Source organism: Serinus canaria, chromosome 8, assembly GCF_022539315.1.
Source record: "Serinus canaria isolate serCan28SL12 chromosome 8, serCan2020, whole genome shotgun sequence".
Taxonomy (NCBI): domain Eukaryota; kingdom Metazoa; phylum Chordata; class Aves; order Passeriformes; family Fringillidae; genus Serinus; species Serinus canaria.
The window spans coordinates 16,869,166-16,893,134 of record NC_066322.1 but is presented as its reverse complement, the minus strand read 5'-3'; the positions used below and the strand labels follow the sequence as shown (position 1 = coordinate 16,893,134).

The window sequence follows — 23,969 nt, the reverse complement described above, 5'->3', positions numbered from 1 at the left end:
GTTTTCTTTTGTAGTGTAGGCTAGCAGGAGCTATCCTGGAGGTTCATGCACTATAATTTAGGACCACTAAAGCAAAAAAATCCAAATTGACAGTGCAGTAGCAGGATATTTTTGTGCCCATTTCTTACTACCACTCAACCACTTACTGCCTTCTCTGGTGATTTCCAGCTTCACTTCCATTAGTTTGTGTTCATCTCAACAGCAGACTCTCTTCCATTTTATTCCCATAAATGGATGGTTTGATCCCTGCTATAACTGTTCCTTTAATAGCAGGTTCTGCTTTGAAAAGGCAAAGAAACAGACTGTGACCTCCAAGTGAAGTGTGTTGATCCCAAAGAAGATCTTTTAGGATACTGCAACCTCTCTTCCTTTACAAGATAAAGCTAGAGTGAATGAATTTATTGCTGCTTGGGAATAAAGACAGTTTATTCATTTAACGTGCTTTTGTGCCTTTCTGTCTGCTGTCACAGCCTTACTGTAGCAGAGCACATCTTGTTTTATTCTCAACTGAAAGGAAGATCCAGGGAAGAAGCTGAGCAAGAGCTGGAAACAATGCTGGAAGACATGGGCCTCACCCATAAAAGAAATGAAGAAGCTCAGAATTTGTCAGGTGCCTACAGGAATTTTCTAAGATGTTTTCTCCTGCTGCCTTTTCTTTGTCTCTCATAGAATCATGGAATGGTTTGGGTTGGAAGGGATGTTAAAGATTTTGTAGTTCCAGCCCTTTCTCATGGCCAGGAGCACCTTCTGCTAGACTAGGTTGTTCCAGCCCCATCCTACCTGGCCTTTGGGCAAGTATTGGTCGAGTTACATATTTGAGACCATATTCTGACACATCAATGTGCACTGGGGGGATGCTTACTTTTCAAGGAGTAAATGGGACTGTACAAGTAGTAAAGCTGGCATAACCTGTCCCTAAAGCTTCTATGTCTTATAAATATACAACAAATTCAAATATACTTGAAGCTGTTAGTTTTAAATAAATATATGTATAAAAATTGGTTAATATAACAAACAAAGCAAAATAAAACCTCCTATTATTTCAAGGCAAATGAAATACTATACTATCTTTCTGCCCCACTGTATTATTTGGTAGGAATAGTTTCTTCTATTCAGAAAGTACAAATGCACATAGTGTATTTGAATAACTCTCACTTTCAGATTCAAAGGCTGATTTGAACAAACAGCCATCTGTTCTTATACTACTTTGTCCTGATTGCAACTTTAAAATAAAAAGTAGGTTAGTTTTACAAAAGAACATGAAAACCTCATCTCATATCTTCCTGCTGTTGTTTCCGTCAAGAAGCAAAAATTGCAATGTGTAGATGGAAAATAAATATTATTTATATAGATATAAATAACCTGGTTTGAATTTCAGAAGAAAACTTACTATTAATTTATCCTTGCAGAAATGTGTCTTAGGATGGGTTTCATTTTATTTGTAGCAGTTTGTCCCTACACCAAAAAGCAATTTTAATTACATCCCTATGACTTATATAACTCATCTTACTCTCCTGGCTGTGTTTGTCCTCTGCTAGGTGGAATGCAAAGGAAACTGTCTGTGGCCATTGCTTTTGTGGGTGAAGCAAAAGTGGTAGTCTTGGATGAACCCACTTCTGGAGTTGATCCATATTCCAGGCGATCTATCTGGGATCTTCTGCTGAAATATCGCCCAGGTAAGAGATTTGAGAGTAGAAACTGTTTGATTTTTTTGGTGGGATTTTTTAAACTTGTAATAGATGCAGTTTGTGCCTCCTGTGTAAACTGTCATGAGTAGTGGGGTATGAATACAAGCAAACCAGATTCTTTGAACAGATTGGTTGTGGCAAACCTGGGATTGGGTTTGGTGCAGAGAAGTAATTGCCAAAAAGCTAATACAGTTTTGAGTTTCACAGAGAGTTCATGCCTTAAATATTCCTCCTTGTTCCTTTTAGGCAGAACTATTATCCTGTCAACCCATCATATGGATGAGGCAGACATCCTTGGAGACAGAGTAGCCATCATATCCCAAGGGAAACTCTTCTGCTCAGGCTCTCCTGTATTCCTAAAGAATTCTTTTGGCTCTGGCTTTTATCTCACCCTTGTTCGCAAAATGAGAACCACAAAAATGGGAAGGGCTACAGTAAGTATGAATGTAGTATGTGTAATCTGAGTAACACTTGCACTGCACCAAGGTAAAAAGCACTTAAGTGCCTCTTGACACTATGTACAAAACTGCAGTTAATCACATGATTATATAATTATGAATATCATATTAGCATGGTTTGGGTTGGAAGGGACCTTAAGGATCATGTAGTTCCACCCCCCATGCTGTGGGCAGAGGCTCTTTCCACTAGACCAGGTTGTGCAAACCCCATCCAGCCTGGCCTTGTGCACTTCCAGGGCGGGGCATCCACAGCATCTCTGGGCAACCTGTTCCTGTGCCCTCATAGTATAGAATTTCCTCCTAATACCTAATCTAAATCTACCCCTTTGCAGTTTAAAGCCATTCCCCCTTGTCCTATCGCTACATACTTGTAAGAAGTCCCTTTCCAGTTCATTTGTAGCCCTCTGTAGGTCTTTGAGGTCTCTCTGGAGCCTTCTCTTCTCCAGGCTGAACAGCCCTAGCTCTCTGTCTCTCTTTGTCCATATACAGGTCTTTCTGATTCTTGCTTTTGCAATACACTGATTTTAAATAGTCTGGTAAATAGCTCAGACACCAGAAAAGTCTACATTTATCCATAGCTAAACCAGCCTCTCACAGCTTGAAAAGTAGGGTTCTGGGTGCTTTTGACATAGTGCTTCCAGTCCTAGTAGCAACACAGTCTGAACGCTCGTGGCCCCTGCTGATTGCATTCCTCCAGATATCTTGTATGCAGTTTAGAGTTGATTTGTGCCAATGAATTTATGTTTTCTGCATTGCTTAATCCAGTCTTCAGATGATTTTCAGTATAGCACATTCAAGATGCTCTGGATATGACATATTTTTCATTGACTCAAGATGTTCAAATATTGACAGGCTTTACATCTGTTTTGAGTGTGTCTGAAGCACTTTAATCTTTTTATCTTTTGCTTGTCCATGCTAGTCATTTTGTAGCTGTGGATCTCAGTGCTCCTGCTCCTGCTCTAGCTGTGTGCACAGGGGTGAAGAAGGAGCTCCAGAGCTGGAACTGGATGGTAAGAAGTAGGATGGTTCAGCATTCCAGCACATAGCTATGTCTCCTGTTATGCTGTAGTCTTGTCTTAAAGATCGATGCTGCCAAGGCCCACTTCTTTGGTCCTTGTGTCTAACATGTATTCTATTGTAACATGAATTTAAGAAGGGTTCTTTGTGGTTTTGCTTACCATTGACCCTTTTTTGTGTATATGTGGTCTCAGGTACAGATGATGCACTGGAAGTTTGTGTGCTTTACAAGTATGGTGTTGAGTTTTGTGTCACTTTCAAATGAAAACTGAAGCATATCTACAGCAAGGAAATAGACTTTCTCAGAAGAAAACGTAATTTTGGCTTTTCTACATAAGAAAAGAATTTAAGTAGATATTCCTGAAGATTTGGTTGTGCTTTATTAACAAACTTTAAATAGTTTCCTGCTACGAAGTTCCAAAGCATAATTAGCAACATAGCCCAGTCTAGTGCATAATTAACTGAGGTATCTGTGAGTTATGTAGTAGAGCAATACCCTTTTAGTGCAAACAACAGCTTTTGAAATCATGCTGAATATGGTTAAATATTCATTCTATGAACATTCTTCTGACTTTTCACAGGAGATCTAAATGAGCTAGCAGAAGTAATCCACCATCATATCCCAGAAGCAAAATTAATTGAAAGCATTGGTCAGGAACTCATTTATCTTTTGCCCAATAAAAATTTTAAACAACGATCTTATGCCAGTCTCTTCAGAGAACTGGAAGAAACATTGGATGACCTGGGACTCAGCAGTTTTGGAGTTTCAGACACACCACTTGAAGAGGTAACAGACAGATTAAAATACCTGCTGACCTCACGATAAGCACCAAGAATGTTTACTGAGACTATTCCTGTTCTTAAACAGTTAATTCCTAATTCCTAAAATGTCCTTCAAAATCTATTACCATAAGCTGTGGCACACTCAGAAAATCTTTGAGAAGGGCCTAGAGAAAGGATCCAACCCTTAATTCATTGTATCCTTGTGGAGCCTGACCCATTAGCCTGAAATGCATGCTTTGTTTTTGGTATCTTCGATCATTCATTTATTTTCTGAGGTATTTCATAAGAAACCTCTGGTTATTGATAATAATATGAAGTACTCAAAAGGTGTCCAAGTTTTTTTCTTTTATATTGAAGGATACTGTATTGTTTCCTGAAGGTCAGTTTACTGTAGCTATTCTTTTCCTAACCAGAAAATGTATTTCTCTGTGGCAGGTTTTCCTAAAGGTCACAGCAGAAGCTGACCCTGAAATGCAAAAAACAGGTAGAGATCCACAAATTCATATTTGATAAACTATTCTTTGGACTGCTTTTTATTCTGAACACTCTATAAAGAAGAGTTTCAGAACTTCCAGTCTTTTTTGTGCTCTTGAAAAAAAAAAAAATTTGGTCAGCAAATATCTGTTTTTAGGGCCTGACATGATACCTGAAAAATAAAGACTAAGTCAGCAGAAGGCCTTGTATTTAAATTGGAAGAGGTTCTTAACTATGCAAATAAAAGTGGAGTGTCAAGCACCCAGATGTCAATGGTTCTAGCAGTTGTATAAAAAGTACTTTGCTGACTATTAGTCCATAAACTCCCTAGATGATTAAACTGTTCATCCTGCTGAGTAAGAGGAGAGTTAACCTATATGATGTCACTAAATACAACCATGGTGCAACAGTTGTAATTAAAGCAATCTGGAGATAGGATATATGTGGTGGGTAAAATCTAGACCTCATTAAAATGTCTGTGCTACTTTGTGTATGGAAGATAAAGTGTCTTCTTAGATGCTTCTCATCTTAACCTAGGAGATACTCAAGAAAATGGTTCTGCTCTTGGCAAAACTCCTACTGAGAACAAAACAGCTGAACAAATGGCCCTGAAAACGAATGACACTTCTCGAATGCCAGTAGGCAGACCAGGAGATCAAAATGAAGGCAAGGGGTCCCGACAGTATAAAGGCTTTCAGCTCATACATCAGCAGATCAAAGCACTGCTCATCAAACGCTTCCACCATGCCTCCCGCAGCCACAAGGACTTCTTAGCACAGGTATTGACTGACTTGTGCTGTTCTAGGTTCTTTTCAACAACATTCTCAACACCTTATTTCCAACAATGATGGCCCTATGGAAAGCAGTAGAGATGCTGCAAATGGGTAACTGTGCAATTATGATTCCAACTCTTTTGCCTCTTCTTTTATTTCTTTCTGCCTGGAGTCTACCAGCTGCACCAAGTTCATGATTCTATCACTATTAACCCAGTGGTTTATTTTTTAACGTAATGCAGTTCTATGACAACCAGAATTTTAAGCAAAGGGGCTGGAAATTAAATTGTTGATGTTCAGGAGTTAAACTGGATTGGATCTGAGTGCTTCTGCTTTCCTTCCTTTGTTTACACATATTATGGGGTGTGTACAGTGTCACTCTACAATGTTTATACAGTAACATAATGTGAGGTTTTTGTGTTCCCTGCAGGTTGTTCTCCCTGCTAGTTTTGTGCTGCTGTCTCTAGTACTTACAGTCATTATTCCTCCATTTGGAGAATATCCTGCCTTAACATTACACCCTTGGATCTATGGACAACAGTTTACTTTCTTCAGGTAAGAGGAATGACTTAAAGTACATCTGTCACATTTACACCTTTTTCTCCCTAAACATCATGGGGCCCTGTCTCACTGCTTTTTTTCTCATTCTGTGTGATTAAGAAAAGATTCACTTCACTGGAATCACCAGATTTAAAATAGCTTGAAATTGGTGCACCTGGAGAATACAACTGCTAGTACATCTAACAAATAGTCTTTCAAATATCTTTCTAACTTTGGTATTCTCCTCTTCCTACCTGATTTCAGGACCTCAACACCTATAAAGTTACATGTCCTATCTAACAGGAGATCCAGGCAAATGAAAATGCAGAATATGTTTTTCATCATCTGCTTACTGACTGTGACAGCACTGAGAGAATAGCGGCAATGATTCAAGCCTTTTTTGAAGAATGCTGCAATTGGACTTTGTCAGAAGTCAGCTTTAGTATTAGGAGAAAAGAACCATAGCCTGTCAACCATCTCAGAACATTCTGGGTTTTTACATAAATAAATAAAACAATTGATTGATCAGCATTTGAGGGGGGCAGTTGGTACTGCCATATGGTTGTCCTCCTCTAGTTGCTATGTGTATTACAGTACAATAGTTTGCAAAAATATTTTATAAATCCTATCTTCCTCCCTTAGCAATGAACGTCCTGGCAATGAGCAGATGGTCTCCCTTACTCATGCTTTCTTGAATAAACCAGGATTTGGAATTCGCTGTATGAAGAATCAGCCTCTTTTGTAAGTTGCTAATTTCTCTTGAATGAGATCCTAGCAGGATACATCTAGTGGAACTTGAGTAGTGAAACAAGAATGAATTGGCTTGACTCTTCACAAGAGCCAGTGCTTCAGATGTGTTGTTGGTTATATCTAATATTGGGTCAAAAGCAACAAACAAACAGCAAGATAACACTGCCACTGGATTAAGAATGATGCACAGTGCTCAGTGTGACTGACTAGAAACCAGCTCATGCAGCTTGGTATTGAGAGTTAAGCAACCTTGAAATTTATGTCAGTTCATCAGTAACCTCAGGCCCAGATCTTTACATCTTCCCAGGCCCTTTCCATGTCTGAGTCCCTTCAGGTTCTTCTAGTTCCCATTGGTGTGTTTGGAAGCAACAACTTCAGGAATCCTTCAGGGCAATAGGACAGTGTCTGTGATTTGAAAGTGTTCTCATTCTGAGGTAAGGGCACCATTGGTGGAACTCCAGCTTTTGTTGTCCTACCTCCTTACTCTGTGAGTCCTGCTTTGGAGCCATTTGTCACTGGCTTGCTATGCTTTTGACATTTGTTCCCTTTCTCCTGATTTTTTCCCAGCTGTGATATCCAGCAATTTGATCCTCCTGGTTGTCCTCTCTTCTCCCATTCCTCTCCTCTACCTCGTATAGCAGAAACGAAGAGAAAACTAAAAAAAAGATACTGCATGAGAAAGGAAAATGATAGTTTCTTCACAAAGATATGTCCACTGCAGATTTCCCGTACTAAGGAATCAAACACAACCCCCTTGTTCCTTCAGTGTCCTATCTGCAAGCTAAAAGCAGTCGACTTGGCAGAGATGTGGGAGATTATATTTATTCATGTGTACCAAATACTCTAAAATGTTGTTCTTATTCAAAACTTGCAGGATGAGAGCTGAGGGGGGAATATCTGCTTAGGGCATTGTGATTTTATGGATTTGTGAGTTCTTGTGGACTGTTATCTCTGCACAGCTCGAAGCTCTGTACCTCTCCGCAGGAACTACCCATGCAATAACATGCCAACTGCCTGGAGCACACCTGCTGTCCATCCTAACATAAGCAGCCTCCTGCTGAGCCAAGAGTGGAGCCCTGAAAATCCGTCACCTTCCTGCAAGTGCAGCACTCACAAGAAACTCACTATGCTGCCAGAATGCCCTGCAGCTGCAGGAGGCCTCCCACCACCACAGGTTGTGCCTTTGTGCCATAAATCTTTGTAGAAAAATTTCATGGCGAGTGCTTGAAAAGGGATCAGTGTCTAAGTATCTTGCCATGCTAATGTGATAGTGAAGGTGAATTTTTTTAATAATTTTTACCTGAAGTTGCTAAATCATAGCAAACAACCGTTTTTGGTTGGGTTTTTTTTTTTTTGCTAGTTTGTTTTTTTTTGACTGGAGCCACAGTTGATTTGAAGTTTCCTACTTTCAGATTGAAGAAAAAGCCTCAAGCAGTTCTGGTCTTTGTTGCAAAGACCTGTTTCAGAGTGACATGCAACTGTTTTGTGTCACATGCATCACAAACTTACTGATTTCTTCTAAGGTCTTAGTAAAGTAAGGATGTTTAGGCTACAAGTGACCCTCGAGTGATTGACCCATTCTCTGTCAGTGATACTATGAACCTGAGCATTTTCTCTGAACCAAAACTACTTTTTCTCTTTTCCTGAAAAACACTTAATAGCTTAAGACACTCTGAACTTTATTGTGATTGATTGGGTTTTTGTTTCTTGCCAGAGAGTGCAACGCAGCACAGAAATTCTTCAAGATATGACCCACAGAAATATTTCAGATTTTCTGGTGAAAACATACCCCACTTTGATAAAAGGAAGGTAGGGATGAATTTCTATTTCTTTTTCACATGTGGTATTTTATACTTGGTGATGAAATTCTTATTTCATAATGACATAACACCTGATTTGCCACCAGTACTGTAGATTTGAGCACCATGTCCATGTTTCTGATAGAAGACTAGACGAGGCTGATTTTAGGGGACTTCAATATTTTCAATTATAACTATTTATATAATCAGGTACTCCTTTATAGGCAGAACTAAGTGTTGGTGCAGATGGAATGCCGTGTTAATGGTGACAAAAATGGTGCCTCTGCACAGCTCTGGTGAGCTGCCTTGCAGAGATATTACTTTGTCTCCCTGAAGAACTGTAGCCACACTAATGTGACTGTCTGCCACAGTTAATTATCACCTGCTTCCCAGAAGTGCTAAAGAGCAGCCAAAGGACAGTGTTACACGGACACATCCATCGCCTGATAGCTCCTCAGCTGGCCTGTGTGGTAATTAGCTGTGCAATGCCCATGGCCTGTTACCTCTGATTCAGGACTTGCTACTTTTTCAATTCCCAGCAGGGTTCTTAACAATCCCTGTATATTAGCTATGTGCTGACTGCCTTTGACTGATTCCCCTTAGCATGAGTCATAATTGCTTTAGATACATCTTTTAAAATCAATTAATTCTGGATTAGAATAGCCCAGTATGTGTCACTTTAGGAATCTTGCTAATCTCTGTATCAGTTGGAGATTAATCATGTCAGAAAACAAATAGCCAAAAACACACTGCAAGGAATACCAAAAGTCCTGCCAACTCCCCAACTCAAAGTAATAACCAGCAGATTGGAGGTCTGAAAAGTATAGGAATTCAACTTTAATTTTTATTTAAGCCTAACATATAACTGACTTTGGTTCTATGCATTGAGAGGGGATTCTCTTTGTCTGTTTCAGCTTGAAGAGTAAATACTGGGTCAATGAGCAGAGGTAAGAAAACAATTCATAGATTAAGGTAGTAAATAAAGGAATATTGTATTTCTGTTAAACCAGGGAGCCTCACAATGTTTCTGCAAATGGACAAGGGGAATTGTGGCAGAAATTGTAAAACTAAGACATGGCTTCAGTGGGAAATAGGCTGGGGATGAGGAAGGGTCTTATAAAGACAAGGGGTCATAGTTTGAACTGCCTGCAGGAGATGAAGGCAGGAGGCTCACAATGGAGCTATCAGAGCTTTATTACCTCCGGGAGTCAAACCAATGGGCAATGTGTGGTGAAAAGGTTTGACACAATACTACAGTATATTGTGCTACTGCTGTGACACAGAAAAAATATAAACCCTCCAAAGAAAAGACCTGAGTGGGATGAAACCTAGACACCAGCCTGTCAAATACAGAAGAAACAGCCACAATTGCCTGCTCTGTACATGAGCAGAAGTTAGAAGCCAGATTCTACTAGTTCTCTTCTTTAGGTAGAGACAGCAGCTAACCCCAGTGTGTGATGTCTACCCTGCAGTTACTAAGCTTTGAAAGAAACTGGTTAGTCTGAAGCACACACTTATTTCATTTTTCACCAGCAGTAGGATTTCACTTCAAAGATAGCAGCTGGATGACTGCCTTTCTTACAGAATGTCTGCGTCATGTGCAAGCATTGCTTTCTGTGGGATTAAACTTCAGTTCAGTAGTGCAGTAGTATTTATCATTATGCACTGGCTGGTACTGACATTGGTGAATACCTGCTCCTCTCAGAGCATCTGAAATTTCAACTGAGGTCTATGCTGTCTTTAGTCCTCCATGCTGTCTAAAACATTATATGGCAATTATCTTCATGTAAAAATTTTGTTCTGTGGAAATCACTGTTTTGTTTTCTCCAAATCCTCTCTCTAAATAATTTTCTTAGGATCCTGGCATAACTCTCTCAGAAATTTATAGAGCTTCTATTATTTGTAAGCCCTAAAAAGACGTAATACAATTTTTTAAAAAAGGAGTAGAAATTGTTATACATTAAATATTTGATGTATAAAAATTAAACTTGCATTAAGTAGGGGTCTTTTTTAAGTGTTTTTTTTCCATTAACGTACAGATATGGGTGTGTAGTATGAATTATTAATGATGTTTTTCTCTTTACTAGATATGGAGGAATCTCTATAGGAGGAAGGCTTCCAGTCCTTCATGTTTCTGGAGATCAAATTGTCAATTTTTTAAGTGATCTGGGCCGAATGATGAATGTGACAGGAGTAAGCAAGAATTTTAATTTTATTTGGTTGGGGTTTGTCCCCTTATTAAAGCCTGGTTACTGCAGCATTTAGCTTTTTCATTTTGTTTTAGGGACAAGCTTCACTGGCTGCTGCTAAAGAAATCCCTAATTTCCTTAAATACATGGAAACTGAAGATAATATTAAGGTATTTGCTGGAATTAATCTGCTAACTCACAGTCTTTCTTGACATAGACTTCAAATTATGAGAATATTGCTGGTGGTATTCCCAGATGCAAGAAGAGATGAAATGCTGTACTTTAGAAATAACTTGGTATTAACACTATATCCCATACTCTAGGTAATTCTTATTCATAATATTTCATATGTGAGATTCTTTAAAATCATGTTCTTAGTACTGCTTGCTGTCCTAAATACTTTGAGTAGAACACTAAATCTCAAAATGTGCTTCTACAAAATCCCCTGACAGTAGTTGTCCAATCTTTTAAAAGCATAGTATGTGAGCTCCTCCTGCAGGACTGTGCTTAGGAACTATGTATTTCCTGGTGTTGGATTCACCCCTGCTGACAATGCCCACCAAAGTAAACAAAAGGCAGACAAGTTTTCTCCTGTAGCTGAGTTGAAGACCGTAACTGACAAATTAATCTGTGATTTCTGACTCTCTTAGGTGTGGTTTAACAATAAAGGCTGGCATGCTATGGTTAGTTTCCTCAATGTAGCCAATAATGCAATCCTCAGAGCTAATCTGAGGACTGGCCAAGACCCTGAGGAACATGGGATCACTGCTATAAACCATCCTCTGAACCTCACCAAGGAGCAACTCTCAGAAGTCACTGTGTAAGTCTGCTTGTGCTTGTGCTCTGCTTCTGGCTTTTACCCCCCACCTCTCTCCTCCTCTCCTGGCAACTTGCAACTTCCAGCATGCTCACACTCTGAGGAGAAAGTTCAGTTGACAGAATGGGGAGGCCCGTCCCTGAAGTTTTATTCGAAGCAAGAATCTACTCATGTCTCATTACATTCACATGAGATTTCATTCCCATCCCACACAGGAGCTATGACCATTGGATATACAGTATTGCATGTTTCTGTTGATTCCCAAGCACGAAGATCCCAAAATTTTTGTTCATGCTCCAAATCCAATACATTTACTTCTGGAATAAAACATGTAATAAAAAAATGAAATGAGAACTTGTCCATAACTGACTACAGGTCAAGTAGTCACCAACCCACTTTCTTGGTTTCAAGGACAGCATGCAGGTAGATTTTTCAATGGCATGTAATAGGGTTGGTGTATTCCCAAATCTAAAAGTCATAATTTCTTGGAAAAGACATCCCTAAAAAGACAAGATTTTTCACTCTCCTATTAAGTTCATAATTCAGTGAAACTGAAAACATTGCATTGTAGCACAAAGGCAAAATCTGTGCTTCATCTCACTGTCTCCAACTTGCCTTTTTAAATTTCTCTTTTCCCTGCTTCCAGAGCACTTTGGCTGTACTGCCTAAATGTCTAGTTTGAGATGTCCCACACAGGAAAAGCTGTCAAACTGAGATATATAAAGCAAGTAAAAGATCAGGGAATGGTGCCATATTTGTTAGCTACAGTCCTCAAAACATCTTGGAAAAATACACTAGCACATTTTGAAACTGGAGAAGTCTTCGACTTTAAAAAACAGCCTTGCTGCTTCTAGATCTTAAAGCTCCCTCCAGAGTCCCCAAATGCTAATATAGTGTTGCATTGCATCCATTCCCTTGCTCACACTCCCTTCTTGTGCTCTGTTGTAGACTGACCACTTCAGTGGATGCTGTTGTTGCAATCTGTGTGATTTTTGCCATGTCCTTCATACCAGCCAGTTTTGTTTTATACCTGATCCAAGAACGTGTAACAAAAGCCAAACATCTCCAGTTTGTCAGTGGTGTGAGCCCTGTTACCTACTGGCTAACTAACTTCATGTGGGACATGGTAAGTAACTGCTGATCTGACTGACAGCCTCTGATTACCCTGGGTGTGCATGAGCTGAGGGCAAATCCGTGAATCAAATCAAGGTGATTCTAAGCATTGCAAAGCATTAATTTCTCTTAAGATTTCTCACAGACCATGCTAAGGGTCTGGCCTCTGAACTAATTACAGATGTAGGAATTAATTCAGGTGCACAACTCAGTCACCTAATGAAGCTGTATTTTTTATAGTCCTAAGATTTCTAGCCCTTACAATTGTATATATATAATGAAGTTCAACTTATTACACCAGGGAAAAGCCTCATTGCATGGTGGTAGTCACTCCTGTCCTCTAGAAGACCCAAAACATATTTCAAGATATTCAAGAGACCTAAGTGGGGAAGATTCACAGCCTGCTGGAACAGTACCTATAGGCCTGACAAAATACTCTAGGGTGTCTAAAATGACATATTCATTTAGGTCACTGTATCATGGTCATTGGGTTATTCCAAAAAGATTTATACCACAGGTACAGACTTGCTTAGACAGGGCCCAGCTTCCCTCCAGCCTCTTTGTCATAAAAGAGAAAATTCTTTGGCTGGCTGAGGCACAACAAGGGCTGGTTCTCTGGCCATGCCTTCGCAACCAAGAAAGTGGCCAAGGAATTATGCAGTAAGAAAGGCATGAGCATGGAATTGGAAAAATTAAGAAGAAAATCAATATTTGAAAAGCCCAAAACTCTTCATGATTTGGAAGGTCTTCTCTCAGAAATAGATAAAGCAAAGCATTATTTTAGTAAATGAGGGTAAGAAGCAGGTCCCAGAGTTCTTGTTCCCTGCTGTTCACAGCAGCTTCCTTGACAGAAATTCTGCTTGGCTGTTGCCCTTGACAGCATGATGCAAAGGCATGAAGTGGTGTTAGCAGTTCAGGGAGATGCTGCTTTCCATTCTGCATGGAGAATTCCATGCATTGCAGTAGAGTAGTGCTGCCAGTACTGAACAGAAAAAGTGAGCAGTGGCCAAGCATATTCACTTTAGCCTCTTCTCAGGAATGTGGCTCAAGTGACTAGCTCTGCCATCCTACACAGCCTTTGTTTGCATCACCTGTACTTCCCTTGCATGGCCACTTTTTAGGGAAGCCTGGCAGCTAGATTGAAATCCATAGAATAATGGATTCACAAATCATAATCTAAGAAACAACAATATGTGTTATATTTTTGATGATAAGTCTGATAAAAGATGTCTTAGAAAAACATTTAGTACTAAGGCCCTGCATTTCCAGGGACCTGTTGATCCAAAAAATTCAGTGTGACCAGTCTAACTCAAATTCTGATGTTCCTCAATATAAATTCCTTTTGGAATTATGTGTAGGATCTGGATATGTTTGCAGCCCTTTTCAGGTCTCACAAATTGGTCTTTCCCCTGTGCTGTGGCAGGTGAATTATGCACTGAGTGCTGGGATGGTTGTGGCTATATTTGCTGGTTTCAAGAAGAAAGCATACACCTCCCCGACCAATCTCCCAGTGCTCGTTGCCTTGCTGCTTCTCTATGGGTGAGTGTTCAAGGTTGTTGCTGCAGGTGGGCCCTGTATTTCACACAGTAATTATTTCATGTTGCTGAGGTCAGTACTTAGTGGAACCCAGCTTTGAAGAATAGAACTGGGTGGATCCAAAACAGGTTAAAACTACATTCTTCTATGGGATATTTACATCCTCTGTCTGGCTACATGCTGCAAAAGAGATTCTTTTGTCACTGCCTGCCTTGCATTTTTAAGCATCAAATGTGACCCGTACAGGAAAATATATTTGTTCAGTTTGCTGATTTCTTCCTCGTACTTTGTGCAGGAATTTAGTGGTTGTTATTTGCCGCATTCACAGTCAATACTAAAGTGTCTTTCAGCATTCAGCATTTCTTTGTTTCTTCTTCTTGGTGTACAATTCACTGACGTATGCAAAGATACCTGGGGTGATCGCAACCTTGCTAGCATTAAGTTTTCTCAATTTCAGCAGTGTCTTATGCCTTGCATTTTAATAGCAAAAAACAACTAAGCAGAAAAAAAATCTTAAGTAGTAACCAGGGAGAAAATACTGTGGTGGGTTAGGGGTTTGTTACACCATTTTGTTATACTTGGGATGGGAAGAAAGCTTAACTTTGTGTTTTCTTTAGGCCAACTGACATGAGAATAGTGAGAATTTATTATAGTTTTCTTCTGTTTCTTGCATGCAGATGGGCAGTAATTCCCATGATGTACCCTGCTTCTTCTTTCTTCAGTATCCCCAGCACTGCTTATGTTGCATTGTCTTGTATTAATCTCTTTGTGGGAATCAACAGCAGTGCCATTACATTCATCCTGGAATTATTTGAAAATAATCCGGTAAGTAGTGTTTTGTAATTTTGCTAGATGGCAGGCGTCTCCAGAGCCTCTGTCTCACTCCTCTCCACAGCTGGACAGGGGAGAGAAATATAATGAAGGCTTCATGAGTTAAGGAATGGGAGAGATCAGTCACCAAATACCATCACAGGCAAATATTAGAGATATTAGTTGAATTTATTATTTAAAATACTCTGTTTTCTCTCTTTTAAGAAAACAGAACATCCAGTTTCTCTGACATGACAAAGAACTTTTCACTTACATTGCTATGTTTTCTTAAACAGGTCTGGTTTAAACAGTTTATGTTGTTTCTGTTTCTTACAGTCTTTGCTGAAGTTTAATAAAACATTGAAAAATGTACTGCTTGTCCTCCCACATTTTTGTTTGGGCCGTGGACTCATCGACTTGGCCATGAACCAAGCTGTGACTGAAGTATATGCAAGGTTTGGTAAGTAAAGCCAGTAAGAAACAAGTTGTGGCAGTGTCACATGTCCTGACCTTGGATGAGATGTTCGGAAGGATTAACTCAGAAAAGTAGTAGATTTTTTTCCTTTTCCATCATCAGATGGATGAGAAATATGAAAAATCTCCTTCTCTGAAGGAATCACAGCTTCTGATAGTGCTGCCAGAACTCTGCGGCCCAACTGCATATAATCTGCATTGGAAATGAGCCCATTTGTTCAGTGTCAGACTCTGGTGTCTTTTTATCCTTTGTTTGGAAGACCCTAAATCACTACAGGAGGATTTATTTTTTTCATTTCATTTGAATACCTCAGCTGATGTTTAAAGTGGCTGTTGTTCTTCAAATGCATTCTCTTGGGATATGGTTGTCTTTGATATCAGACAACTTATTAAAAGAATAGTCATAGAACAGAACTCATCAGTTTTAATTCAGCAAATGTGTGTCTTTTCACATAATCCATGCAAGTTTTGTGTAATGATATCCAAATTAGTGCGTATTCAGAGAGATTATTTTTACTCCCATGCAGCAGCTGAACTTGGAAGGTATTTTGTTAAGACTTTTTATAAGACTGGACAATTAAAACTGTTGCCTGATCATGAGCAAATAAAGTACAGTAATTCATTATGATTACGCTTTTTGTTCTGAGGAGTAGTGGGGTTTTTCAGTAGTATTTCACATCCCTTTCTTTCTCCAAAGGTGAGGAGCATGTTTCTGATCCCTTTCAGTGGAACTTTGTTGGAAAGAACCTGGTTGCCATGGCTCTTCAAGGAGTTGTGTTCTTCTTTCTGAATCTCTTTATGCAGCACCGTTTGTTCTCCACAAGATGGTATGTCTAAAAGTTCTCTTAATGTTCCTTGTTAAAAGGATGACTATCTTTGTTATTCTCTATGTCCCTCTTTTCTTCTTTTTGTTCTTAATTTTTCTCTAAATTTGTGGCTTTTTTTGTTCTCTATTTACTTACCCAATCTTATCTTAATTTGTTGACATCCTGATCCAAAAAAGCATTTAAAAATCTGCATTATCTTAAGAGGATTTAAGAATATTATATTAAAGAAATTAGTTTTCTTGAATTAAGATTTTAATGTATTTTTATTTCATTTAAGACACTATAATAATGAGAATATAAAATTACCTGGAAAGTTTGTAGTCTCCTCAGTCAGGCTAGGTACTAGCTAGTACTATGAGCTACTAGCCTGGCATCCCAAGACAGCAATTCTAGTCTGTGGCACAGGACAGCTGTATCCTGGACACGCTCTGTTTAAAAATGTGCCTCTAGATGAAAAGAGCCACCTACCAGCTGTGAGTGGGTCATTCATTCCTGTTCAAGATTGCCAACATGAGTACTAATTGGTGCAATTATAAAAATACTGACTTGCTGAGAGATCTACTCAAAACTTCTACTTCTAAGGACCATCACTAGCTACTAAGATTAGCCAAATAGTGAAAGCTATGGCTAAGGGGCAGGTTTTTCTCATATCAGTGACTGACAAGGCCTGTTCTTTTGAGCAAGCCATTTCCTCCCTTTTTAGTATTTAGAGATTAACTTTAAAGGTCAGGGCTTCTCCCAACAGCAGGAATACTGCAGCCAGTTGTGAAGTTTCAACCCCACTGCTTCCACCAGTCACATTTTTGGCAGCAGATTAGCCATTGTTTAACACTGTTATTCTAACTGAACCCAGGGCAACCCAGTATCTTGGGTTTTTCTAGGTTTGCTGAGACAGCCATGTCACCTATTATTAATGAAGATGAGGATGTTGCAGAAGAAAGAAAAAGAATCATGAATGGAGGAAACAAAACAGATATCTTACAATTACAAGAACTGACCAAGGTAATATTTTGAGAATAGTCCTGGAGAAAATAGAAAAAACAAATTTACTCCTGTCTCAGTTCTAAAGATGCCTCATCCCAATAGCATTAAACAAAACTAAAAATTCTGCTGATTTTCATTTCTGTAGATGTCTTGAAATAGGAACTTTCCTTTCTTTTTTCTTCCCCCCATCAATATAGATTTATGCAGGTCGACGCAAGCCTGCAGTGGACAGACTCTGTGTTGGCATCCGTCCCGGAGAGGTAGGTTGTTCAATAACACTGGATTACATTCCATGGATCAGTTCAGATTTTATGCCCCCACTGATTTGCAAGTTGGAAATATTTAAGAATATGATAAATTTTACAATTTAGTGCTTTGGCCTTTTGGGAGTGAATGGTGCTGGCAAAACAACAACATTCAAAATGCTGACTGGAGATACTGATGTGACGTCTGGAGATGCTATAGTGGCTGGCAGTAGGTAAGTACCTTAAAAAACTCCTGTGACAGTCCATTTACCAGCAGTGTCCAGATTAGAAGTGTCCAGATCACACTCTCAATGATCCAGCAGCTCTATGGCACTGAGATGATGGGTAACATACAACTGCATTTGATACCTTTAACGCTTGTAAAATCTGTGGGTAAGTTGTAGTAATGCTAACAGTGGGACAAGGCAATCATATCTAGTGGCAAGAGCTCCCAAACATAAGATAACCCATCCAACAGGGTACTTTGATCTGAGCTTTGGGATTTTTCTGTGGCTGTTTCTAACATTTTTGTTTACACAGTGCTGGCATAATGTCATAAGTTATTACAGGGTGATCTGGTATGCACTTATGTTGGTTTACTTCCAGGTTGTGTGCCTTGGCTTGTTAGGTGTGGTTGGGATTTGATTCTTTGTCCATTGATGTGATTTGAGCAATAACTCTTTTTTTGCCAGGACATGGTCCTGCTCAGCCTGTTCTAGGTGACTCTGCCCAGGCAGGGTCAGTGGACAAGATAACCTCCAGAGCCCCCTTCCAACCACACCCATTCTGTGATTTTGTACTTTTCCTACTACCCATTGACATGTTAGCCTTGTGTCCTGCCTGTCTGTTGCTAGTGACCATTTTTTTAGCTGAAATAACTTGCTTCTTTTTTTTCTAGATATATACACTGTTTTAAAAATAAGTAAATAAACCCAAGTGGCTGTTTAAAGAACTTCTTATTAAGTTAGTCTATACTTTAACAAGAAAATGGGTGAGGGAAAATGGACTTACACTCTTAACCAGGACTGATTTGACTTATGACAACAATATACTCCTTGCTCTTATGAACAGACAGATATTTTCATAGCATGTTTTATCTGGAAGAATTAATTCTTCTCTTACGAGAGTTGTTGCCCCAGAAAATAAGGATTTTATTCAAAGTGTTCATCTCTGTCTTAGAGCTAGCATTATAGAACTACAACTCTTTGCTTTGTTTCTCCAGTATATTGACCCACATTTCTGATGTCCATCAAAACATGGGATACTGCCCTCAGTTTGATGCCATTGATGACCTGCTCACAGGACGAGAACACCTGTATTTATATGCACGCTTGCGGGGGGTTCCAGCAGAAGAAATCAAGAGGGTAAAGTACTCTTTCTTTTGATAATTACAGTGATATTTGTAATGATTGATGATGCTCTTAACATGCTAAGGGCCAGAATTTCCAAAGTGTACTCGTTATTCTGTGTATTGAAGTCCTGGGTGTGGTTTCTGTCATTTGGACAGTTAAGTAACAAGAACACACTATCAAATGCAGGTTCCCAGGCATTAATGGTACCCGCAAATCTGTGGCACCAACAGTGGAAGGCTAAAGATGCAATTGCTGTGGCTCAGAATGGCGCTGGTTGCTGTTTTGCTCTTGCCTTTAAAGTTGTGTATGTACAGGGAAGAAAACATAAAGAAGATTCCAGAAGAAAATAATTTAAATTCTTGCACAGATAGAAGTCTACAGCTGAGGCTGCTTTATGGCTTTTCCTCACCTAGTTAGAATGCCCCTCATCATCATCATAAATGCTTTGTACTTCCCTGGCCCAGTTCTAAAATGAATGTACTAAAACCCAGGGGACTGTCATGTTTCTACCAGAAGAGGGATGTATCAGCAATCCTGTCTGTTCTGCATTCGCTGCTGTGTGAAACAGATGGTTTTTCTCACAGGTTGCTGAATGGGGCATCCAGAAGCTGGGACTTCCTATGTACGCAGACCACCTGGCAGGGACCTACAGTGGTGGCAACAAGCGCAAGCTCTCCACTGCCATTGCCCTGATAGGCTGCCCACCACTCGTCTTGCTAGTAAGTATCATGGAAACACAGCCCTGGCTAGTTCAATATGAGATCTCATAACACTACCTGATAAAGAGCTCCAAAGTCCTTGAAAGCTCCCTTCTGCCCTCAACTTACAGCTATTTCCGTGTAATTTTGAATTAATTTCAGGTGTAGTCTGGGATGTGTATCTATGCTTCTAATGGACCCCAAGTGATTTCAAAAGAAAGATCTTCAAAAACGAATGTGTTGAGATAAAATCTATAATCCAGAAAAGTCTGAATTTAAACTGTTGTTTAGTTTCAGTCTGCCTTTTCTTGTCAGAGTGTAGCCACTGATGTAAAAGATGATCTTCCAACAAATCCACCTGGCTGCTTTATCCAGCAGAACAAAGGAAGATACCTACCCTTTTTCAGCCTTTAATAGCTTTGGAATAAATTATACAAATTTATACTAAACTATACAAATGCTGAAATGTAGTTCTTGCCAAATAAAATAAGTGATCAGATAATTGTATATCTAAAGGGAAATTCAGTATGGAATTACTACAGAAATTCTTTATTTAGACTATACTCTACCACCTTAATTTGTATGTCTATAACTTTTAGACACAGTCACTTTTACTTTGTAAAGTCTATGAAGAAGTGTTTTAATACATATTAGTAGCCTGGTTCCTTGTACTATTTAATATGCCTTTACATGTATTCTGCTGTAGTAAACAGGCAGATAAAACGTTTTCTCATAATTTCTTAAGACAAGATGTTCAATGAAAGTTTTTCTATCCTAATTTTGTTTATATTTTTTGTTACTTACTGGATTAGCTGACTTATATAGGATCAAATCCTTAGATGGTGTAACTCAGAATGACTTCACTGATTTCTTGAATTGAACTATGTCCTATATGTTTATACAAGTCAGATGATCTGGTGAGAGCTCACTGTTGCCCAGAAAAGGCACTCCCTTCCCTGTAGCTGTGCCCTACACAGACAGCACTGTATTCTTACCTGCAGTCCATGGTCTTGTTTCCTTACTGCTTTGTGCCAAGAAGTTCATTGGTACCCACTCACTCCTGTGTTTGTCAAGCCACAGATTACTGTAGAGAAACACTCACATGCTATGGTCCAAAAAACGACCTGATTCTAAATAGATTTTCCCTGTTTTATCTGACTCTGATTGCCTTGATATTTCCATTACAGGATGAACCAACTACAGGGATGGACCCTCAGTCCCGGCGCCTCCTGTGGGACTCTATTGTTGGTGTGCTCAGAGATGGGCGAGCGGTGGTGCTAACCTCACACAGGTAAAAACTGTTCACATTCAGACTCTGAAAGCAGCTGAAGTATATCTGTTGGCTTTTATCTCAAATATCTCTTCTCTGTTTTGAAAGTATGGAAGAATGTGAAGCCCTCTGTACTCGTTTAGCCATCATGGTACAAGGTACCTTCAAATGCCTAGGCACAATTCAAGAGCTAAAATACAAGTAAGTAGAATATTTTTATGGTGGTTTTTAATCAGAAAATTAAGTGTATGTGAAGTACTATTCTTCATATAAGCAATTCAGTGGTTAACCACACCTATTTCTGGGTGCAGCTCTATTGTATATTAGACAATCTGACCAGATCTCATTTCAACTCTATTATCCTACATACCACTTCTGCAAGGCAAATACAGGGCTTCCTAAAAAGCTGGATCTTATGCAATGTCTTTCAGATACTGTTATTGTTTTCCTAGCTGCAGAAAATAAATTTCCTTCCTGAATGATGAAACAACCTATTCACCCAATTCCTAAATCCACATGTCCTTCCCAGGTTTGGAGATGGCTACATTGTCACTCTGAAAATCAAAGCTCCAAAGTCTGGGCTGCCTCCAGATCCTGCTCCTGCTGAGAAATTCATACGCATCAACTTCCCAGGGAGTTTCCAGAGAGAGAAACACTACAACATGCTGCAGTATCAAATTTGCTCTTCCTCTCTGGCTAAGATTTTTCGATTAATAATCTCCAATAAGGAAAATCTGCATATTGAAGAATATTCTGTGTCTCAAACAACATTAGATCAGGTGAGTAAAAAGAAAAACGTCCATGAGAAATTCCACCAGACAGGTGAGAATTCTCACCTGTCTGGTGAGAATTAGACAACATAATGGGGATGTATCCAAACAACTGAAGGACCAAATTGTTTAGAGAATTATCTCACACCTCTTTCTCAGGCAAGATTCCCAGGCCTCTCATCAAGGAGGGTGTATCAGTATGAATCAGTAACTTATTCCCTGTGTAAACAGGTGCCATGTGAAAGCTAGTAAGACAGCATTTCCCATATGACAGAATTCACACAACCCATTCCTACAGGAGGAGCAGTCTGAGCAATGTCAGCAATTTGGAATGAGACTGAGCTGAGAATAGCATTTTATTTTAAATAAGAGGTTTGGACTGTGTCATGTCAAAGATACTGTAAGAAGCAATTAGACACACAAAACCTGGGAAGTCTACTGGGAGTTTTGAAAACACCCACTTGCCAGAGGGTATTGGCCCCATCTCTCTGCTTTCCTAAGTAACAAAGGGTCCACACATGCAAAGCTGTTTTTGGTGGGATTGCTGGAGAGGCATTCCTGGCTGCCTTTCAGCTTCCTACTAAAATATTCTGTCTCCTCTTTCCTATCACAACCAAACTCGTGTTGTCCAAACCGTGCAAACCTGGATGAAGCCATTTCCTCCTTAAGAAAAAGTAGGATTTTTCTTGCAAGCAAGTACATCCAAAGGAAGGAAGTTGCAAGGAAGTTTATCAAAATAAAGGAGGAACTCATGATCTCAGCTGATAATGAAGCGTCTCAGTTCAGTTGATGTCTGTGGATTCCCCTTTCTGTCTGTTTCCTGCCAAGCAGTCATTCCACTAAGTCATTCTATCTCAGTTGAAGACATGGTGACATTTTCTGCTTTCCTCACACAGGTTTTTGTGAACTTTGCTAAACAGCAGATGGAGGATGAGGAAATTCCTTTGCATCCACGTGCAGCTGGAGCCAGCCGAGAAGCCAGGGTGTCCCCAGCTCTGCCTCAGCAGGCATAGACTGCTCCTGCAGCCTCCAGGCTTAGTGTGTGCACAGTGCAAGCATGTGCCATACCAGAGCAGAGCAAGGGGAAACCAAAGGTTTGCACACTCAGTATTACACTGATTTTTTTGCACCTTTCTGAGCACTGTGCTCTCAACAACAACAGCCCTAGCAACAGCCAACTTACACTGCTCTACCAGTAACACTACATGCTGAGAGTGTCAAAGGAAAGGCAGGTCCTTGCTTTAGAATAAAATCTTCCTCTAATGTAAAGTCCATTATAAGATACGAGAAGTCTCATTCCTCCTTGTTGACATACAGATAACATCAAAGATGGATTCTCTCAGGCTGGCAGGTTTTTCTTCTTTAACCCTTATGTCAACTGCTGCGAGTCAGCAGACAGATCCCAGGGCTGAGAGCATTGCCGAGCTTAGAAGCAGATTCCTGCTGTGCTGAATGCACAGGACTATCAAGGTCAGAACAGTGCTGGCTGATGGGGCTAGTCCTGGGAGATTGCTCCACTGTCTCACCAGGCTGCCAGTGAAAACAGACGGTTGTCTCAGTAAGAATGGAAAGAATTAATTCAGAGCTCAGACCCAGACAAAAAACTTGCTCTTTAAAAAAATTAATTAAAATGATCTCATACTCATCTTCAAGTTGCCTCAAAGAGAGGCCAAATGTCAAAATGGAAATTAAAAAGAAAGAAAGTATGACCAAATCTGCCAAAACCTTTGTTTTCTTGCAGAGACATGGAAAGGTCTCTTTGTTACTACAAAATTCTTTCTTTTTTTCTGCAACTGGACATTAAGTGGGTGTAAAGATTGAATAAGGTATGTGCTTTCTACCTCCTCAGAAGGAAAATTTCACCCTGCTTGTACTCCACACTGCAATCAGTGGGAAATCATTTGACATTTAGTTCTTTTTTTCTGGTTCACAGTTTAACTAGTGGAAAAACAATACTGAAAACAAATTCATAATTATGTATGCTTCAGTTATCTATCAGACTTAATAATTTCTAAGAAATCTTCTCTAAGGTATGTTATACAGAATTAAAATCTGGGTCATGTATTTTTGCTTTGAAAGATATTTTTCTTCAATTAAGGCAGATTTTTTTTATAAGGACACTCTTGCATTTTACTGTACAGAATATTATGAAACTTCAGCAACCAGCTGTAGCCTTCTCTTTTTGCCATAATTATTTCAACTGGTTTTAAAATAGATTTTATTGCATATTTCACCCTTACAAATAGTTGCAAAAATCTTTCTATACATCTATTATTGATAAATAAATTAATTATGAAACAAAACAGTATCTATGCATTCTCTTCATATTCTAAAATAGCTTCTTTAAAATGTCATTCAGATAGATTTCAAAAGCTTTTTTTAACTAGATTTACACAAAACCCAGCTATGTCCCACAGAAAATCCTGTGACAGAGGAAACACAGGAAGTCCAAAATGAAGCTGATTTTTCTCCCTGGTTCCGAAAATAGGAAGAGCATTCCAAGGACTAGCAGTCACTTCATGTACTTACAAAGTGTATTAAAAACTACTGAGAGAAGCCTGATGTAAAATGCTGGGTAAAAGGTCATTTAGTATCATAAGGA

General features: G+C 39.3%; 1 protein-coding gene across 1 annotated transcript in view; it reads left to right on the top strand.

Annotated features, from left to right (window-relative positions):
* Positions 1 to 22,383, top strand: part of ABCA4 (ATP binding cassette subfamily A member 4) — a 60,115-nt gene extending 37,732 nt beyond the window's left edge. Inside the window, exons 21-49 of the mRNA XM_050977527.1 lie at positions 471 to 610; positions 1,539 to 1,676; positions 1,935 to 2,122; positions 3,066 to 3,156; positions 3,745 to 3,950; positions 4,382 to 4,430; positions 4,958 to 5,199; positions 5,624 to 5,748; positions 6,376 to 6,474; positions 7,468 to 7,657; positions 8,198 to 8,292; positions 9,197 to 9,229; positions 10,370 to 10,475; positions 10,567 to 10,641; positions 11,122 to 11,291; positions 12,237 to 12,414; positions 13,825 to 13,940; positions 14,615 to 14,762; positions 15,084 to 15,207; positions 15,919 to 16,048; positions 16,930 to 17,050; positions 17,230 to 17,292; positions 17,404 to 17,510; positions 18,500 to 18,641; positions 19,214 to 19,348; positions 20,515 to 20,618; positions 20,706 to 20,798; positions 21,127 to 21,376; positions 22,264 to 22,383. Of these exons, the coding sequence (XP_050833484.1) occupies positions 471 to 610; positions 1,539 to 1,676; positions 1,935 to 2,122; positions 3,066 to 3,156; positions 3,745 to 3,950; positions 4,382 to 4,430; positions 4,958 to 5,199; positions 5,624 to 5,748; positions 6,376 to 6,474; positions 7,468 to 7,657; positions 8,198 to 8,292; positions 9,197 to 9,229; positions 10,370 to 10,475; positions 10,567 to 10,641; positions 11,122 to 11,291; positions 12,237 to 12,414; positions 13,825 to 13,940; positions 14,615 to 14,762; positions 15,084 to 15,207; positions 15,919 to 16,048; positions 16,930 to 17,050; positions 17,230 to 17,292; positions 17,404 to 17,510; positions 18,500 to 18,641; positions 19,214 to 19,348; positions 20,515 to 20,618; positions 20,706 to 20,798; positions 21,127 to 21,376; positions 22,264 to 22,380 (3,775 nt within the window). The 3' untranslated portion in view covers positions 22,381 to 22,383. The remainder of the gene's footprint in view (positions 1 to 470; positions 611 to 1,538; positions 1,677 to 1,934; positions 2,123 to 3,065; positions 3,157 to 3,744; positions 3,951 to 4,381; positions 4,431 to 4,957; positions 5,200 to 5,623; positions 5,749 to 6,375; positions 6,475 to 7,467; positions 7,658 to 8,197; positions 8,293 to 9,196; positions 9,230 to 10,369; positions 10,476 to 10,566; positions 10,642 to 11,121; positions 11,292 to 12,236; positions 12,415 to 13,824; positions 13,941 to 14,614; positions 14,763 to 15,083; positions 15,208 to 15,918; positions 16,049 to 16,929; positions 17,051 to 17,229; positions 17,293 to 17,403; positions 17,511 to 18,499; positions 18,642 to 19,213; positions 19,349 to 20,514; positions 20,619 to 20,705; positions 20,799 to 21,126; positions 21,377 to 22,263) is intronic.
* The last annotated feature ends 1,586 nt before the right edge of the window (positions 22,384 to 23,969 follow it).